The sequence below is a fragment of the Anabrus simplex genome, chromosome 12 (genome assembly GCF_040414725.1).
Source record: "Anabrus simplex isolate iqAnaSimp1 chromosome 12, ASM4041472v1, whole genome shotgun sequence".
NCBI classification, from domain to species: Eukaryota; Metazoa; Arthropoda; class Insecta; order Orthoptera; family Tettigoniidae; genus Anabrus; species Anabrus simplex.
Window position 1 is genome coordinate 10,126,435 of NC_090276.1, and position 15,423 is coordinate 10,141,857.

Consider the following 15,423-nt stretch of genomic DNA (forward strand, 5'->3'; position numbering starts at 1 on the left):
AGTGGCGATGTGGTGAGACATGAACTCCACACGATACTAGAAGCATTGAGGAGCCATACTGATGCTGTACTGCCTCCCATAATGCAGGGAGATAGTTTGGAACAGGCCCCAGGGCACGCCCATCCCTCTGGACAGCATCCCGGATAAGCTCTATAGGACTGCGGCCAGCTGACCTCGAAGGCCAATAAGAACCCTCATGTCCTTAAGAGTGTTTATTAAACTAGTTGGCCACAATCCGAAAACAATATACCAGCATGTTGTCTTGCTCTAGATACAGATCTCTCACAGTGTGCTGGAGGATAACAAATGGGTGGATATAGTCTGATGTTCGATCCCCGTATTATTACACCTAGCCTACTGTAGAGCCATTTCACTAAAATGCAATTATCTCTAGTTCAACTGATAATCGCTGTACAGTACTGATACTATCAACTCACGCAGGCATTACAAACACAACATGCACTTAATGATCATGCACTCACACATAGCATTCCATGCTACAGCTAGTATTTCTTTTTACGAGGCAAGCAGATATATGCAAGTGGACTGCAACTCACTGGCGAATTCCCAGGCAGCGTCGGAAGCAGAGGAGGAGGAGGAGGTTAAGTTATCAAACGTGTTGAGATAATCCAAGTCGAGGAGGGCCGACTGTGTGCCTGCCCCCACCAGTGAGAGAAAAGAGTTGGTGCCAGTTAGTACACAAACACAAGTGTGAGATATAAAACAAAAACATTTTAACAATGAACTTCCATTGTGGAGGGAGCCCGTCAACAACAGTATCTGGACTAGCTGGGCAAAAAGGTCTGCATTATGCAACATATCCTAAAAGAACAGGACGAGCTGCATTAAAACTCAAGTAGAGGCTTAAAACAAATGTACATATGTTTAACACATTCACGGAGTAAAACTTGGTTAAATCCAACCTGAAGGGTCCAGGAAGAAAATTCAATTAACCAATACCTAGGGGTACCTCTTTGTAGTGAAATTTGTTGCCTAATTCTGCCATTTCTAGAAAGGTATTTTGGCAAGCGTTCCATTCTTAATTTTATTTTTGTCAATAATTTTGCTAAATTTTATTTCCACTTTTCCGGAATAAAATGTAAACCAAAAAATAGTTGATAGCATATTTGCAGTAGAACAACATATTTTATTTGTACATACGTACAAGAAACAATGTGAACTGCATAAACATAGAGGGTCGGTCATACTGATAAATAATTTGAAAAAATTAATTAGACACCTTGTGCTGTTGTTATTTTATCAGTTTCTGAAGTTAGCCAATCAGACCGCTTTGTGAGGCGATGTTGCTAAATCTTAACGTGGCTTAAGACATGAGAAATCAGCATGAAAAACAAAAATTATCTTAGGGGGGGCAGAGTGCCATTTTCCTCCCCCTCCCTCCATATTCCTCCTAGATCAAAAATCCCCTTAAAACATTGAGTTTGGTAGTCTTCGGAGGCTGCTAAGGCATTACATCTGGTGTAGGTTGTAGATGATTTTATATCATGAAATGATATTAGAAAGCGGGCATTCCTTCAGAGAACTACATTTCCCAGTGGAGACTGTTCAGGCGGTACATCTGGTAGTTGAGCTTTTCACATTTCTTATCATGAAATGTATAATATCCAGGATGGTAAGAGGATATTTATTAAGAAAAATGTATTTGTGAAGCAAGTTCTAATATTTTTACTTGTGATCATTTTTGATAGCTTCGTACATAAAACATTCCTTCAAAATATTTACTGTATTTATGAATCAAGCTCTATTTTTCTGTTTACTTGTGAATATTATTGAAAAATCCGTACATACGACTCGTTCAAAAATGTATTTGATAACCAAGCTCTATTACTGTTCTGTTTGTGAATATTGTTATTATATAGGAATGTTTGCATTAATAGTTGGTCCTTGTTTCCCATGCCTCTGTTCATGTTAATCATGTCCCCCCAATAATTAGTCCGCATTGAAGAGCAATATCATGTAAAACAAAAGCTAAGGTTTCCACCTATTCAATATTATTTATGTCTTGTAGAACGGAACTTTGACGCAACTTCTCAACCAGATGATGTGTAAAGAGATTCTATTTTTTAAAAAAGAATTTATTAAATTGATCCACCTATCCAACACTTGCCGTGCTAATATTATTAAAAGTTCGTTTAAAATATTAGGACATGTTTCGGCCTTTAATTTTGGCCATCTTTAGTTCTAATCAAAATTGATATAAATACTTTTTAAAAATTGAAACATCAATTACAAAGATACACTATAAAAACAAACATTAAAAAATGGTCGTTTCTGTTACAATAAAGTGCGTGTCCAATTTTTCTTAAGATGTTGCTCAATGGTTTGTGGTTTTGAGATTGTTGTGGTAAATTCTTCACTGCAAAGCAAATAAAATCCCGTGAAGACGCCATTCTATTATTTCTGATGTGTTATGGTGAATGCTGGTCGTATATAACTGTAAGCAATACACTCGTTTTGGAATGGAGACACTTACATGTGGAACTATGTTGGATTATGTTGTCGATTCAGAACCTCATGAAATGTTGTTAAACTGGGCAAACATCTCAATGTCCTCTTAGGCCCCTTTCACACGATCCACTACTTTCCACGCCACGCCACGCCACGCCACGCCACGCCACGCCTCAGACACACTGTTTTCCTTGCTGTCCACTTCCGGCAACTTCTAGTCCCCACCACATCTTTTGTGTTTCAGTTTGACTTTGGACCAATGACGCGAACGTTATCCTTGGGATTTATATTCTTACAATAAGAAGATTGAGGAGAAAGAAGAGTACTAGGGTTCATTGGGTCCATCCATTGAATTCATATTGCCTAGAATGAGGAGTTCATTGTTTTCCTCTAGATGAACTTACCAGTGATCCACAAAAAGTTCTTTAATTATTTTTGTATGAGTGGGAATTCGCATTTTTTCCCTTTTTTTTTTTTTGCAAGTTGCTTTATGTCGCACCGACACAGATAGGTCTTATGGCGACGATGGGACAGGAAAGGGCTAGAAGTGGAAAGGAAGCAGCAGAGGCCTTATTTAAGGTACAGCCCCCAGCATTTGCCTGGTGTGAAAATGGGAAAGCACAGAAATCCATCTTCAGGGCTGCCGACGGTGGGGCTCGAACCTGCTATCTCCCGAATACTGGATACTGGCGGCACTTAAGCGACTGCAGCTAATAAGCTCGGTAGTGGGAATTCGTTTGATGAATTGTTGTCATTCCTTGAAGCACGTTTACAGTGTCAGGGCAGCAACATGAGAAAATGTATTTTGAGACAAAAACTTCAAACTTGTGGTACGTAACTTGTGGTTGACAGCGGCCTGATGTTGACAAGAGTGGAGGGAGGTGGCGCCACCCGAAGTATCTCGTGTGAATGCTCCAGGCACCTTTCTACACTTCTGGTGGAGTGGAGTCCAGTGGAGTGGAAAGCAGTGGATCGTGTGAAAGGGGCCTTCTATCTTATCAAAATCTCATATCTTCCAGCTCTAGATGTTTATTGTCAAGTGAGATGGTCATGTGCAACTTGCTTACATGACCATCTCACGGAGCCATTATGAAATTTATAAGTTGTAACAGATCATGTGTTGTAAACAAGATTGTGAATTTTTTATCTTCAAGTTTTTTTTTACGAGAGAACTCAATTTTTAACACTCATTTATAGTATATATTTATGTCTTTGGCTAGTTAATTTTACGGTTCTCAATGGAGGTCAAAACTGGTACAATAATGTTTTAAGCATTTACATTATTAACTAAAAGTGAACTGAATAGGTTGAATCCTTCCTTTTCTCTACTTAAATTGCACAGGCTTTATTTAATAAAGGGAAATGAGCCACAAAAACCTATGGTCACTGACTATGAGAAAAATTCAAATTATTCACTAATTTAAATTTTTAAAATTCAAATCAGCCAAGCTCAACTGTATAATAATATACAGAGCAATTTGTTTGGGATGTCAGAAAAATAAATACAGGGTGGGGCAGAGTGGACTCCCTAGTTTCAATAAATCACTGAAGAGCGTGCACGTGAGTAAGCGGAGTGGGAGTAGTAGCATTTGGTGGGGGGAAAGACGCCATTTTAGTAGTCACCATGCCGTGGACTGGCGAGCATCGTGGTTTTGTAGTCAAAACGTTTTTTAAAAATAACGATAGTGTGGTGGCGACGCAGAGGGCATTTCGTAGGAGGTTTGGTAGCAAAATTTTCATTACTGGGCAGCTGAAAACCCACGCAATCTTCACCAAAGACCTCTTCATTCACCAAAAGTGACTGTGTGATGTGCTGTGTCCTCCATAGGCATTATTGGCCCCTACTTTTTTGAATCGGAAGATGCAACCGTTACTGTGAACGCTGTGCGCTATTGTGAGATGTTGGAGAACTTTTTCTTCCCCAAAATGGAAGAGTATGGTGAGGAAATGGAAATGGAAGCCTTTTGGTTTCAACAGGATGGTGCCACGGCTCATACCACCCGTCGCTCTCGCCAACTTCTGCAAGAACAGTTTCCCGGCCGCGTGATCTCATTACGAGGGGATGTTTCATGGCCCCCTCGATCTCCCGATTTAAGCCCATGCGATTATTTTCTGTGGGGTTACCTCAAATCTGAGGTTTATAAAGTTCGACCAAGGACCGTGGATGCCCTTAAGGAAGCAATTGCTGATGTCATCGCTGCAATAACGCCAGATATGCTGCGCAGAGTTTTTTAAAACTTTATTGAACGGCTGAATATGTGCGTCGCTCGTCAAGGTCGTCACCTGGACGATATCATATTTAGAACCAAATGAAAAAAAATGGCATTGTATGTAGATTTCAGAAATAAAAAGCTTTTGTAATAATCTAGAATGGTTTTTATACAGTTAACCCATCAAATCAGGGAGCCCACTTTGCCCCACCCTGTATGTACAGAACACACACAAATATATATATGACATTGTAACTTTGTATACTTCCATAAAATGTCACAAGGGTTGTGTGATAGTCTAGTTCTCCACACGTCATGATGGCAGACTTGGTAAACTTCATATCTGCCAGACAGTTATAAAACGTAGCCTTGAGGTTTTCTGGCGTGACTGTGCCAAGACTTCTGCAAATTTTGTTGCTGATCTTGGAGATCCATTGGTTTTTCGGCACACACACATGCATGTACGGACAAACGTACACCCCCTGTTATGCAGGAGGAGAGGAGGGGTTAGTGGGTGGGTCTCAAATGGACTTTTGCCTGCCCTTCAAAAATCCAACTAACTCTGCTGGGTTTGAACCAGCTATCTTGGGATCCAGAAGCAGATATATTCCCCACTGATCCAATAATAATAATAATTTAAGTGAAGCTGACAGAGAGCCTACAGTTGATCTAGAACAGCCAAAATGAAAATGTGAAAGAGAGGATGAAAGTGACTGGACATAGGTGGCAGGGGAATAAAGTTCAACCATTTATGTGTAACAGAGGGGGGGGGGTGTGTGTGTGTGTGTGTGTGTGTGTGTGTGTGTGTGTGTGTGTGTGTGTGTGTGTGTGTGTGTGTGTGTGTGTGTGTGTGTGTGTGTGTGTGTGTGTGTGTGTGTGTGTGTGTGTGTGTGTGTGTGTGTGTGTGTGTGTGTGTGTGTGTGTGTGTGTGTGTGTGTGTGTGTGTGTGTGTGTGTGTGTGTGTGTGTGTGTGTGTGTGTGTGTGTGTGTGTGTGTGTGTGTGTGTGTGTGTGTGTGTGTGTGTGTGTGTGTGTGTGTGTGTGTGTGTGTGTGTGTGTGTGTGTGTGTGTGTGTGTGTGTGTGTGTGTGTGTGGGGCCAAAAACCAATAGATCTGCAAGACCAGCAACAAAAATTGCAGGAGTGTTTGCACAAATTAATTAATTAATTAATTAATTAATTAATTTATTCATTCATTAACCAGAAACTGTGATATTGATGATGATGATGATGAAATGGCGTATGGCTTTTAGTGCCGGGATATACCAGGACGGGTTTGGCTCGCCAGGTGCAGATCTTTCTATTTGACACTCGTAGGTGACCTGCGCGTCGTGATGTGGATGAAATGATGATGAAGACAACACATACACCCAGCCCCCGTGCCATTGGAATTAACCAATTAAAGTTAAAATCCCCGACCCGGCCGGGAATCGAACCCGAGACCCTCTGAACCGAAGGCCAGTACGCTGACCGTTCAGCCAACGAGTCGGACACGATGATGATGATGCTTGCCATTTAAAGGGGCCTAACATCTAGGTTAAAAGTAATAAGTTTCATAATGATAGATCCGTATTGAACTGTGATTACAATAGAGTAAAATAATATATTATTATTGGTCCACCTTTTCAATACAAAATGAAAATTACATAGGGACTAGTTTCGACCTAGTAATAGGTCATCATCAGCCTGAAGTAATTTAAAGCGTAAATATCGAAGAAAACATAAACAATGTAAACACAAGTACAGTCTTTTTAAAGGTACATACCATGTGGGAAATTGAGTAGTGATATATTAAAAATAATAACTCTTCCAATTGACGAAGCACTGAGCGGAAGTTATGTAAAGTTCGGTGTGCCGTATATTATAAAAGTCCACTGTGCACTAAATGATGTAATAAAGAAGAATAGTAGGTTGAATGCTGGCTTCTTCTTAGCTGTTGTATATTCGAAGAAGATTACGTCGTATTTTATAAGGTATTGATAGACGTCAAAATACAACATCCATGTTGATGATGACCTATTACTAGGTCGAAACTAGTCCCAATGTAATTTTCATTTTGTATTGAAAAGGTGGACCAATAATAATATATTATTTTACTCTATTGTAACATCTAGGTTATCGGCCCTTAATGGTACGAAATGAGACTAAATGCAATGACAATTTAAACATATTAAATTCATCCGCTGACCAGAATTCAAAACGTGATGATGAAGAATGAATGGCTGAATATGAATTTAAAACAATCAGTGGATCTGACCCACAATGCCTCGCCTTCCCAAAAACTGTATTACTGACCAAGGGATTGCTTCCGAAGCACAATCCTGACTCAATGATGCTTGTTGTTGAAAATCCAGGTCAACAGTCCCTCATAACGGTACTTATCGCTAGTGAAGTGGAACCATGGTATTTCTCAAGTTGTGGTACTAACAGAAAATAGCGTAGACTCATGGTGTTTAACACATTATGGTACTACTCACAAGTATTGTACGTATTTCTCACATAATGGCGCCATTTGTAGGCAACGCAAACCCATGGTGCACCTCACATACGTGTACTGATCACTGGAACTCGTACTATCCCGTGGTGTTCCTCACATAGTGGGTACAAATCAAAGGTACTGGAAACCACAGTGAACCGCTCTTTGCTGGTACTAATCACAAACGTATTGTGTACCTAACATAGTGGTTCTACTCGCAAGTAAAGGCGACTCATGGTGTTCCCCGCATGATGGTACGAATCGCAAGTAGTTTCATGGTTCTAATTCAAACATCCCTTGGGCGCCCCTTACAACAGGCAGGCGATACCATGGGTGTATTCTTCATCTGTGTGCCCCACCCACAGCGGGTAACCAGAAACTGTGAACTGTCTGAAATGCTTAAGAATATGTAGTAGGATAGTCATCTGTTGAAGCTTGGAGTATTTTTGCACTACAACTTTTAACTTACTGTATTGTGCACAAGGTACGGCATGCTGCAAACTTTGGCAGGTGTGAAGTGCCATACTTATACACAACATGCAGCCTCTGCATTATGCTCGCATCCGGGAGATAGTGGGTTCGAATCCCACTGGCCTGAAGATGGTTTTGCATGGTTTCCCATTTTCACACCAGGCAAATGCTGGGGCTGTACCTTAATTAAGGCCATGGCTGCTTCCTTCCAATTCCTAGAACTTTCCTGTCCCATCATCCGAATTTGGCCATCTATGAACCGCACAGAACTTAAGGCTTCTTGACCTTTCTTCTCTTCCCTTCCCAGACCTCTTCTTTCTTTTGCTTCTCATCTTTGTCAAAAATGACCCATTTGGTTTCTCTTCAAATGATCTTAGACTTTTCTTCTCAACTCTCTTCTGTTGTGGATCATCTGCAGTGTAATTTCAACTTCCTCCGCATCCCTCTGGACCTCTTCTAACCACTTGGAGGTGGCCTTTAACCCCATGATGTATTTGAAGATCCTTTTGGTCAGCCATTTGTCTTACTAGGTGTCCGTAGAATGTCAGCATTTGTCCTTTTCTTCCAAGTCCCAAGTCTTCTGCGGTCCCAGAATTTTTCTTGGAATCTTCTTGCAGAATGTGGTTATCAGATACAATGCCTGTATCCCAGGAAGGATGACACTTCTAGCATCATTTGTAAGATTTCATGCAAGATCATATACATGCTTAAAGCAGAGTGGCCATGCGTGACTGAGGCAGCTGTTGTAGCGCAGAGTATAGAGACCCTGTAGTTGTTAAAATGTGTGTCAGACATCCATGGTTCCTCAAGATTTAGTTTCATATCCTCCAAAAGAAAATAGGTTGGAAAACACTGCTTTATATCCCTGTACGTAAATGAGAGAATTGCGTTCAAACACTCCATTTACACTTGAGCACTGACATTTGCTAGAAAATGGTAAGGTTATCAATTGTTCCATAGAACATATTCACAGACATAAATACTCTCTGTTTATAATTTAAAATAAAAAAGAAATAATAAAGAAAATCTGAGTGTATACTTACAATCCAGAGGATTGACTAAACCACTGCTCGTCCAATCAAACTGTGCTGCAGGAACGGCTTCCTGGGAAATGGAAACGTACAAATTGTAAAAGTCTCCATGACAACATTCACTCACAGGACTGAACACTTACGAATGGAAATGGTCCTTTATTTCATGAAGGGCAGCGAATGGATGAACGTAGCACAAACACCTTGTGATCAGTGGTAGTAAATGTATTAAATGAGTTACAGGATTGTGAGTGACTGTAGGGGGACTTAAACAATGTTGTGAGATGGACAGCAGGCTGTGGTATAAGTGTAAATGGGATGAAAAGTCAAGTTGTAAGTTTCACCAAAAGGAAAAGTCCTCTCAGTTTTAATTATTGTGTTGATGGGGTGATAGTTCCTCATGGGGAACATTAAGTACCTAGATGTTAATATAATGAATAATCTTCATTGGGGTAATCATATTAACAAGGTAGTTAAGAAAGGATACAGGTATCTTCACATGGTTATGAGAGTATTTAGGAGTGGTAGTAAAGATGTAAAGGAGAGAGTGTATAAGTCTCTGGTAAGATCCCAACTAGTGTATGGGACCCTCACCAGGACTACTTGATATGAGAACTAGGAAAAATTCAAAGGAAAGTGGCTGGGTCATTCCCGACAAAGGAGTAGTGTTAGTAAAATGTTGCAAACTTTGGGCTGGGAAGACTTGGGAGAAAGGAAACCAGATGCTTAACTATGTGGTATGTTTGCAAGAAATCAGCTTCATTTCCCGTATCAAATCTTATTTACATTGAATCAATAACAGTAAATTTCCATCTTTTTGATACTTATATCTGCTTTAAGCAAATCAATTAATCATTTACAGCACGTTTCGTTCCATTCGGAACACCTTCAGTGGTATTATAATGCTAGAGTGAACATTACAAAGTATGTTTATCTTCTTAAAAACATCTTAATGAGTACCTTGTTTTGCTTAAAATCCATGTGAAATAAAAAAAAATTTAAATAATTAAAATTGATGTGGATGGTTAAATGGGGTGGTGAAATGGGAAGGAAAATGGATTTAGTAATTTTAACCTATTTTAAAACTATATTCTTTTGAACAGATGTTAATAAAATATTTTCTTCCCAGCACTTTTTCTGACTGATGTATAATTTTCTAGTTGTCTATAATAAGAAGTTTTTGAAAAATAATTTTCCTTTGTCACTGTTCTATTTTTTACAAGGATGTTCTCTTCACTTGCTGGGAACAAACATGTTTTAACTTCTGCTCGAATGAATAGATATAGTTTTAAAATAGGTTAAAATGACTAAATCCATTTTCCTTCCCATTTCACCGCCACATTAATTTTAATTTTTAAATTCACATGGATTTTAAGCAAAACAAGGTACTCATTAAGATGTTTTTGAGGAGATAAATATACCTTCTAATTTCACCTAAGCATTGTAATACAGCTGAAGATGTTCCAAATGGAACGAAACATGTACTGTAAATGATTAATAGATTTGCTTAAAGCAGTATCAAAAAGGTGGAAATAATTAGAACTGTAAAACATGACCTTTTTTTTTTGTTTTGTTTTGAAATTGACTGATTTTCAGAACACACAAACAATAAAGATGAATACTGGAAGTTGCAAACACATTATATCCAAAACATATGATACAACTAACCCTTTGGATTTGTATTATGAGGGGTGTCAAAATTTAAAAAATGAGCACATGCTATGATCTGTGCTGCGTGAAAACAAATCACTGAATAAACAGGAATGTTCACTTGTGATATATATCGAAAACAAAAGAAAGTCACCAGTGCAGGGTTGCTAGAACACTTGCTAGTGGTTACGACAGGATGATATTTTTGGTCCAGGCCTCTATGATTCAAGAAACAACAAGTTGCTCAGCATTATGTAAATTTATTTAAGATCACTCATCGTGGCTCTGGCACTAAAAAAGTAAAGCGTAATAGATCTTTAAATCATATTTACAAGCAATCTACGGACATAAAAGCAGTGTTAATTTGTACATTTATATGAACTTCCTAGAGGCCGCTACTGCTGGTTCCCTTCATAGAGGAATTGTGCAAGTGTACTGAAATAAGCGAGACATTAACAAACAACACGCCATCATCACATGGAAATATTCCGCATGATAATAGGATTGAAAAAAATGGTGCATGAGAATTCAGGTAGTGAAAGTGTAAGCACTGTTTAATGAAGTCAGCAAAGTAGAAAGTCATAACTTTCACATGGGTGACGACACTAGTTTTATTTACATCACGCCCGAGGACTTCCACAATTAAAATAATTCTCTCTTACAGTACATTTGGAAAATATTTTCAAACTAACTGCCGCTCAAACACACACTGAAATGAATTAATGAAAACCTACAACCTGTTTTCCAGTCAGTGACCGGATCAGGGATGGAATGAATGAAGCCCCTATCTAGAGGCGACGATAGGAATTGTGCCGGCTGCCAAAGCCTGTCGCACTCCTCCGGGGCAATGATTAATGAAACGAATTGATAGTGGAGAGTGTTGGTGGAATGAAAGATGACAGGAAAAACCAGAGTACCCGGAGAAAAACCTGTCCCGCCTCCACTTTGTCCAGCACAAATCTGACATGGAGTGACCGGGATATGAACCACGGAACCCAGCGGTGAGAGGCTGACGCGCTGCCACTTGAGCCACAGAGGCTTCAAACACACACTCAGCTGACTAAAATAAATAAGAGTTCTGGGTATCCATTTAATTAACGACGGAAAAGGGTTAGGGGAATTAAAGCATTGAATGTCGAGGATCTTGGAGTGGTGTGCCAGCATACAGCGAGCCACCAGGTGACGATACAGCTCCAATGGTAAAACAATCTTAAATTCAAACCCTCATTATTGTTGAAGTCTTCCTCGTGAACAATCGAGTTTTTCTTCTGAAGACACGGAGCAAAGTTCTCTGTGAAACATAAAGAGTTTCACCTTGTTCTCTTGACATGGCATAAGCCCAAAAGGCCATATCGTGTTTGCATTTTGTTTTTTGTAACAATGTTATCATCAGGATCAGGGGAGAGGGACAGAAGGTTGAACTACTGGAGGACAAAAAAAAAAAGCTAAATGTGAGCAAGCAAAAGACAGTGGCAATGAAAATAAGTAGAACATTTGCTTAGTACAACCTCACACTCACGGGATAGAGAAGCTTCAGTTAACTTGGAAGTGTTGCAAGTGCAGAATGTAGTCTGGGCTAAGGGAGTTCCTTTAAGATACAGCAGGCGGTGTTAAAATAATAACTTGGAGAGTTGCGTACGACATCCGCAAATTACAAGCGTGCGAAATGAAGTTTCTAAGACAAGCTATGCAGAAGACGAGAGGGGACAATCAGAAATGAATATATAAGAAGAGAGCTGAACGTGACACAGATGAAATGGTCTGGCAATGTATAGCAAATGTAGGAGACGTGGATTCCCTGGCAGTACTTAAGAGAGGGTGTTCCTAGAAAAAGGCCAGTCGGATGTTTCAGAAGGAGGTGATAGGCTCAAATTAAAGAGGAGCCAGCAATAACAGGGAGACATTGGAAGATACATCGTTCACCCAAGTCCTATCCAGCCCGCTGGGAGAATTCAGAGATGATGACTCAACAGTCAAATTCTAGGGTTTCCAAGAAAAGATTAAGAAGAACTGGTCAGAAGAAAGGAGGAAGCTGCCAGAAAAAAGAATGTTCCAATCCAAAAAAATCTGTTACTTTACGTTGTTATAAGACAGACCTAAACCACCCAGTTATATCCTTAAGAGATCTTTCACAGTCCAATTTCAATAATTTTCAAACCAATGTTCATAGAAATAACAATGTATTGTTCACATAAATATGTCTTATGATTGGGGATCGTTCAAAAATTTGCATAACGTGATGCAACAAAATGTGTGGCGGAAGTGTAACCATAAGGCTGAGTGTTATGGCAGGTTGCCATCTGAAATTACCAGCCGTGGATGAATGGCCATGATCGAGACACATATTTATCATCATTTCATCGACTTTATCATTTCAGAAGCTTCGGTATGCTTCGTCATGGCCACCATTGCTGCCGCTGCAGATGACTATGGAGGGAATTATACTACGGAGTGTAGCAAGCTGCTCTGGCCTACTCACCAGCAGTGACGTCACAGCTGAGCTACTGGCCGCTGCCTACAAGTTCACTCAGGAAGGAGTAGCTGGTAGTGGAATGTGCCGGTCTTCCTCTAGTGTCTCTCTGGAGCCATTAACTATGACCAGAAACAACGAGAACAGTGAACCGAGAGCCTTCCACGGGCTTCTAGTGTCCGATGTATTTCGAAGGGCTGCCTGGCTATATAAGACATGCAAGACTTGTCAGTCAGGAGTTCGGTCCAGTGTATGGGTTTAGTTGTGCTCTGTCTGTGAGCAAAATGCAGCAAGTCTGTGGACGCTGACAGCCTGAGTTCGATGGAACTGAGTGTTCGTTCTGCTGGTCTGTTATCGTGGAATTGTCTCTCGGGGAACGAACGTCGTATTCTGGTGCAGTGTGAGATGTCGACTGGGTATCGGCATGGGGCAGGGAATGAAGTCGATTGAAAAGTGTGAGTGGACAGCATATGACATACTGAACTGTGAGACTGTCGTGTACGGTCTGTGAACTCAGGACTGTGATAGCGGCAGCAAGAGTAACTCTGGGACTGAGTGAGAATCAGTGTAACGAACACTGAGAGAGCGCTAATTAGTGTAATTGTGTGTGATGTGTCGTGAAGTTGTAGTCCTGGTTGTTTACATGTTAGTGTGTAAGAATAAGTAGTTAGTCAACAAATTTTAGAGTTTAATGCTACCAGTTTGTATGTTCATTTATCTGCCTTGCCAACATGTAACAACAGCATCAAAATCATTATAATAATTAACTTTCTGATCATGCTAGGAGTCCAAACATGAGAAAATCCAATGTCAGCATATGGGCGATACTGCCAACAGTTTTCAAAATCATCATGTTTTGCCAGTATCGTTCAACCTAATATTGAATATCATATCAAGATCAAAATTATCGTATGTCCCCGTAAGTATTGTACAGGTTAGCAGTTACAGGAACAAAAAGGTTTTTAATAAGCTTGTATCTTGGAAGTGATCAATAAAAATATAGGGATCGCAAGTAATGGGTACTGTTAAATTATCACTATGTACGAAAATGAACCTGATGTTCTACTTACATCTGTTCCTGTAACAGATGGGATTTCAGGTGGTGGAGGAGTGGCTTCAATGACTGGAGCCTGAACGGCAGAGGAACCCTGTGATGCCCGAACTGGTTCCAGGGGGCTGAAACCAAGGTTAGCCGCAAACCTTGGTACGGACATGTTCCACCGAGGTCCAAACAACTGGAATGGAGAGAGATACTTTAAGGAGAACAAGACGAAGAGGATTGGTTCTATGGTTCTACACCAGTCTGATTACTCTCACACTGTTGTCCCAACAACTAATCTTGCTGTTTCCTGATTTGCAGTGCCAAAGCAGGAAATTTCTGACAGCAAGTGCAGACAGCTTTTAGCTTGAAAAATAGGAAATATACTTACCTGCAACTGCTAGAAAGTGTATGAACATATAGTGAGGGAGAAATTACTTTGCGATTACTATTATAAATCGTGCATGTCACCTGCTATAAAAGGTTCAACTTTGTTCGGTGTATGAGGTACTTGCAGAACGGGTGGAGCTTAGCGAGGAGATGGATTTACTTCAGAAAAATATATACAGTAGAACCTCGATCATTCAAAATCGGTTAATTCAATATCCCACTTATTTCTAAGGAGCTCTCGTTTCCGGAAGCATGAGGTACAGTTTTGTATGTTATTTAAATGGGTTTAATTTGAAATACGGATAATTCATAATTCAAAGAACAATGTCACTCCCATTACCAAAATTCAGATTTTTAATTCAAAGCTGCCTTTACATTTTAAAACAATAGTATTTTACAGAGTAATTTAAATTCAAAATTTATCTGCGTCATGATAGAACATGTCTTCCAGAACGTGCAGGGGTAACTTTCCGCACTTTCACTCACTTCAGTGTGTCTGCAGTGGGCTTTATAATTGCTAAGTTTGAGTGAAATCGTAATTCTTTTGTATTCAGTGTTTTAAGGAATGCCGCAATATCACGTAACAGGCAGTGTGTGGAGAAGCAGAATCCGCAAATAATGGCGATGCCGACAGTTAGTGAAAAGGCGTGGCTCATTATCAATTTGTACGCACCGAACAATATTGTCAATGCCGAGCCCAAACGGTCTTATGGTTTTAAAGGAGAGAAGTGCCAGCCAGGAAACCGTACAAGGGTAGGGGTCACTGTACTGTATTGCAATGCACACATCTTCCCTTTGTCATAGGAAAGTTCGATAAGCCACAATATTTTAAGGGCGTCGGGCACTTTCTGTGCAAGTACAAGACATCTAAAAGAAAAAAGCAAACAGTACAATTATCCAAAAAAATAGATAGTCACACTTTGCTTTGCTTGATACTTTTGAAATTTAGTTGGAGGAATCGAATGGTTGATCCAGTATTTCTTGCTAGAGAGCTCTTAAAACAGCTGTTATGACGTGTTGGATATGTCATTGTATGCGACTGCCACGAGATCGCAGTGATAACTGGATGAAACACTAGCCTACAAGCAACATCTGCTGAACTCCGCACAGAAACTGAAAACACGTTACAATATCATTCATAAGCTTTGTGGAACTACCTGGCGTTCTTCGGCAAGCATTTTATGGTCTTCAGCTTAAGGCTTGGTGTATCAAGTGCTGA

At 40.0% G+C, this 15,423-nt stretch overlaps 1 protein-coding gene across 1 annotated transcript in view; it reads right to left on the reverse strand.

Annotated features, from left to right (window-relative positions):
• The window catches only part of Afti (aftiphilin), a 59,784-nt gene that overhangs the window by 10,410 nt on the left and 33,951 nt on the right, over window positions 1–15,423 (reverse strand). Inside the window, exons 4-5 of the mRNA XM_067156447.2 lie at window positions 13,846–14,010; window positions 8,668–8,728 (exon numbers count right to left, since the gene is read on the reverse strand). Coding sequence (XP_067012548.2) covers window positions 8,668–8,728; window positions 13,846–14,010 — 226 coding nt within the window. The remainder of the gene's footprint in view (window positions 1–8,667; window positions 8,729–13,845; window positions 14,011–15,423) is intronic.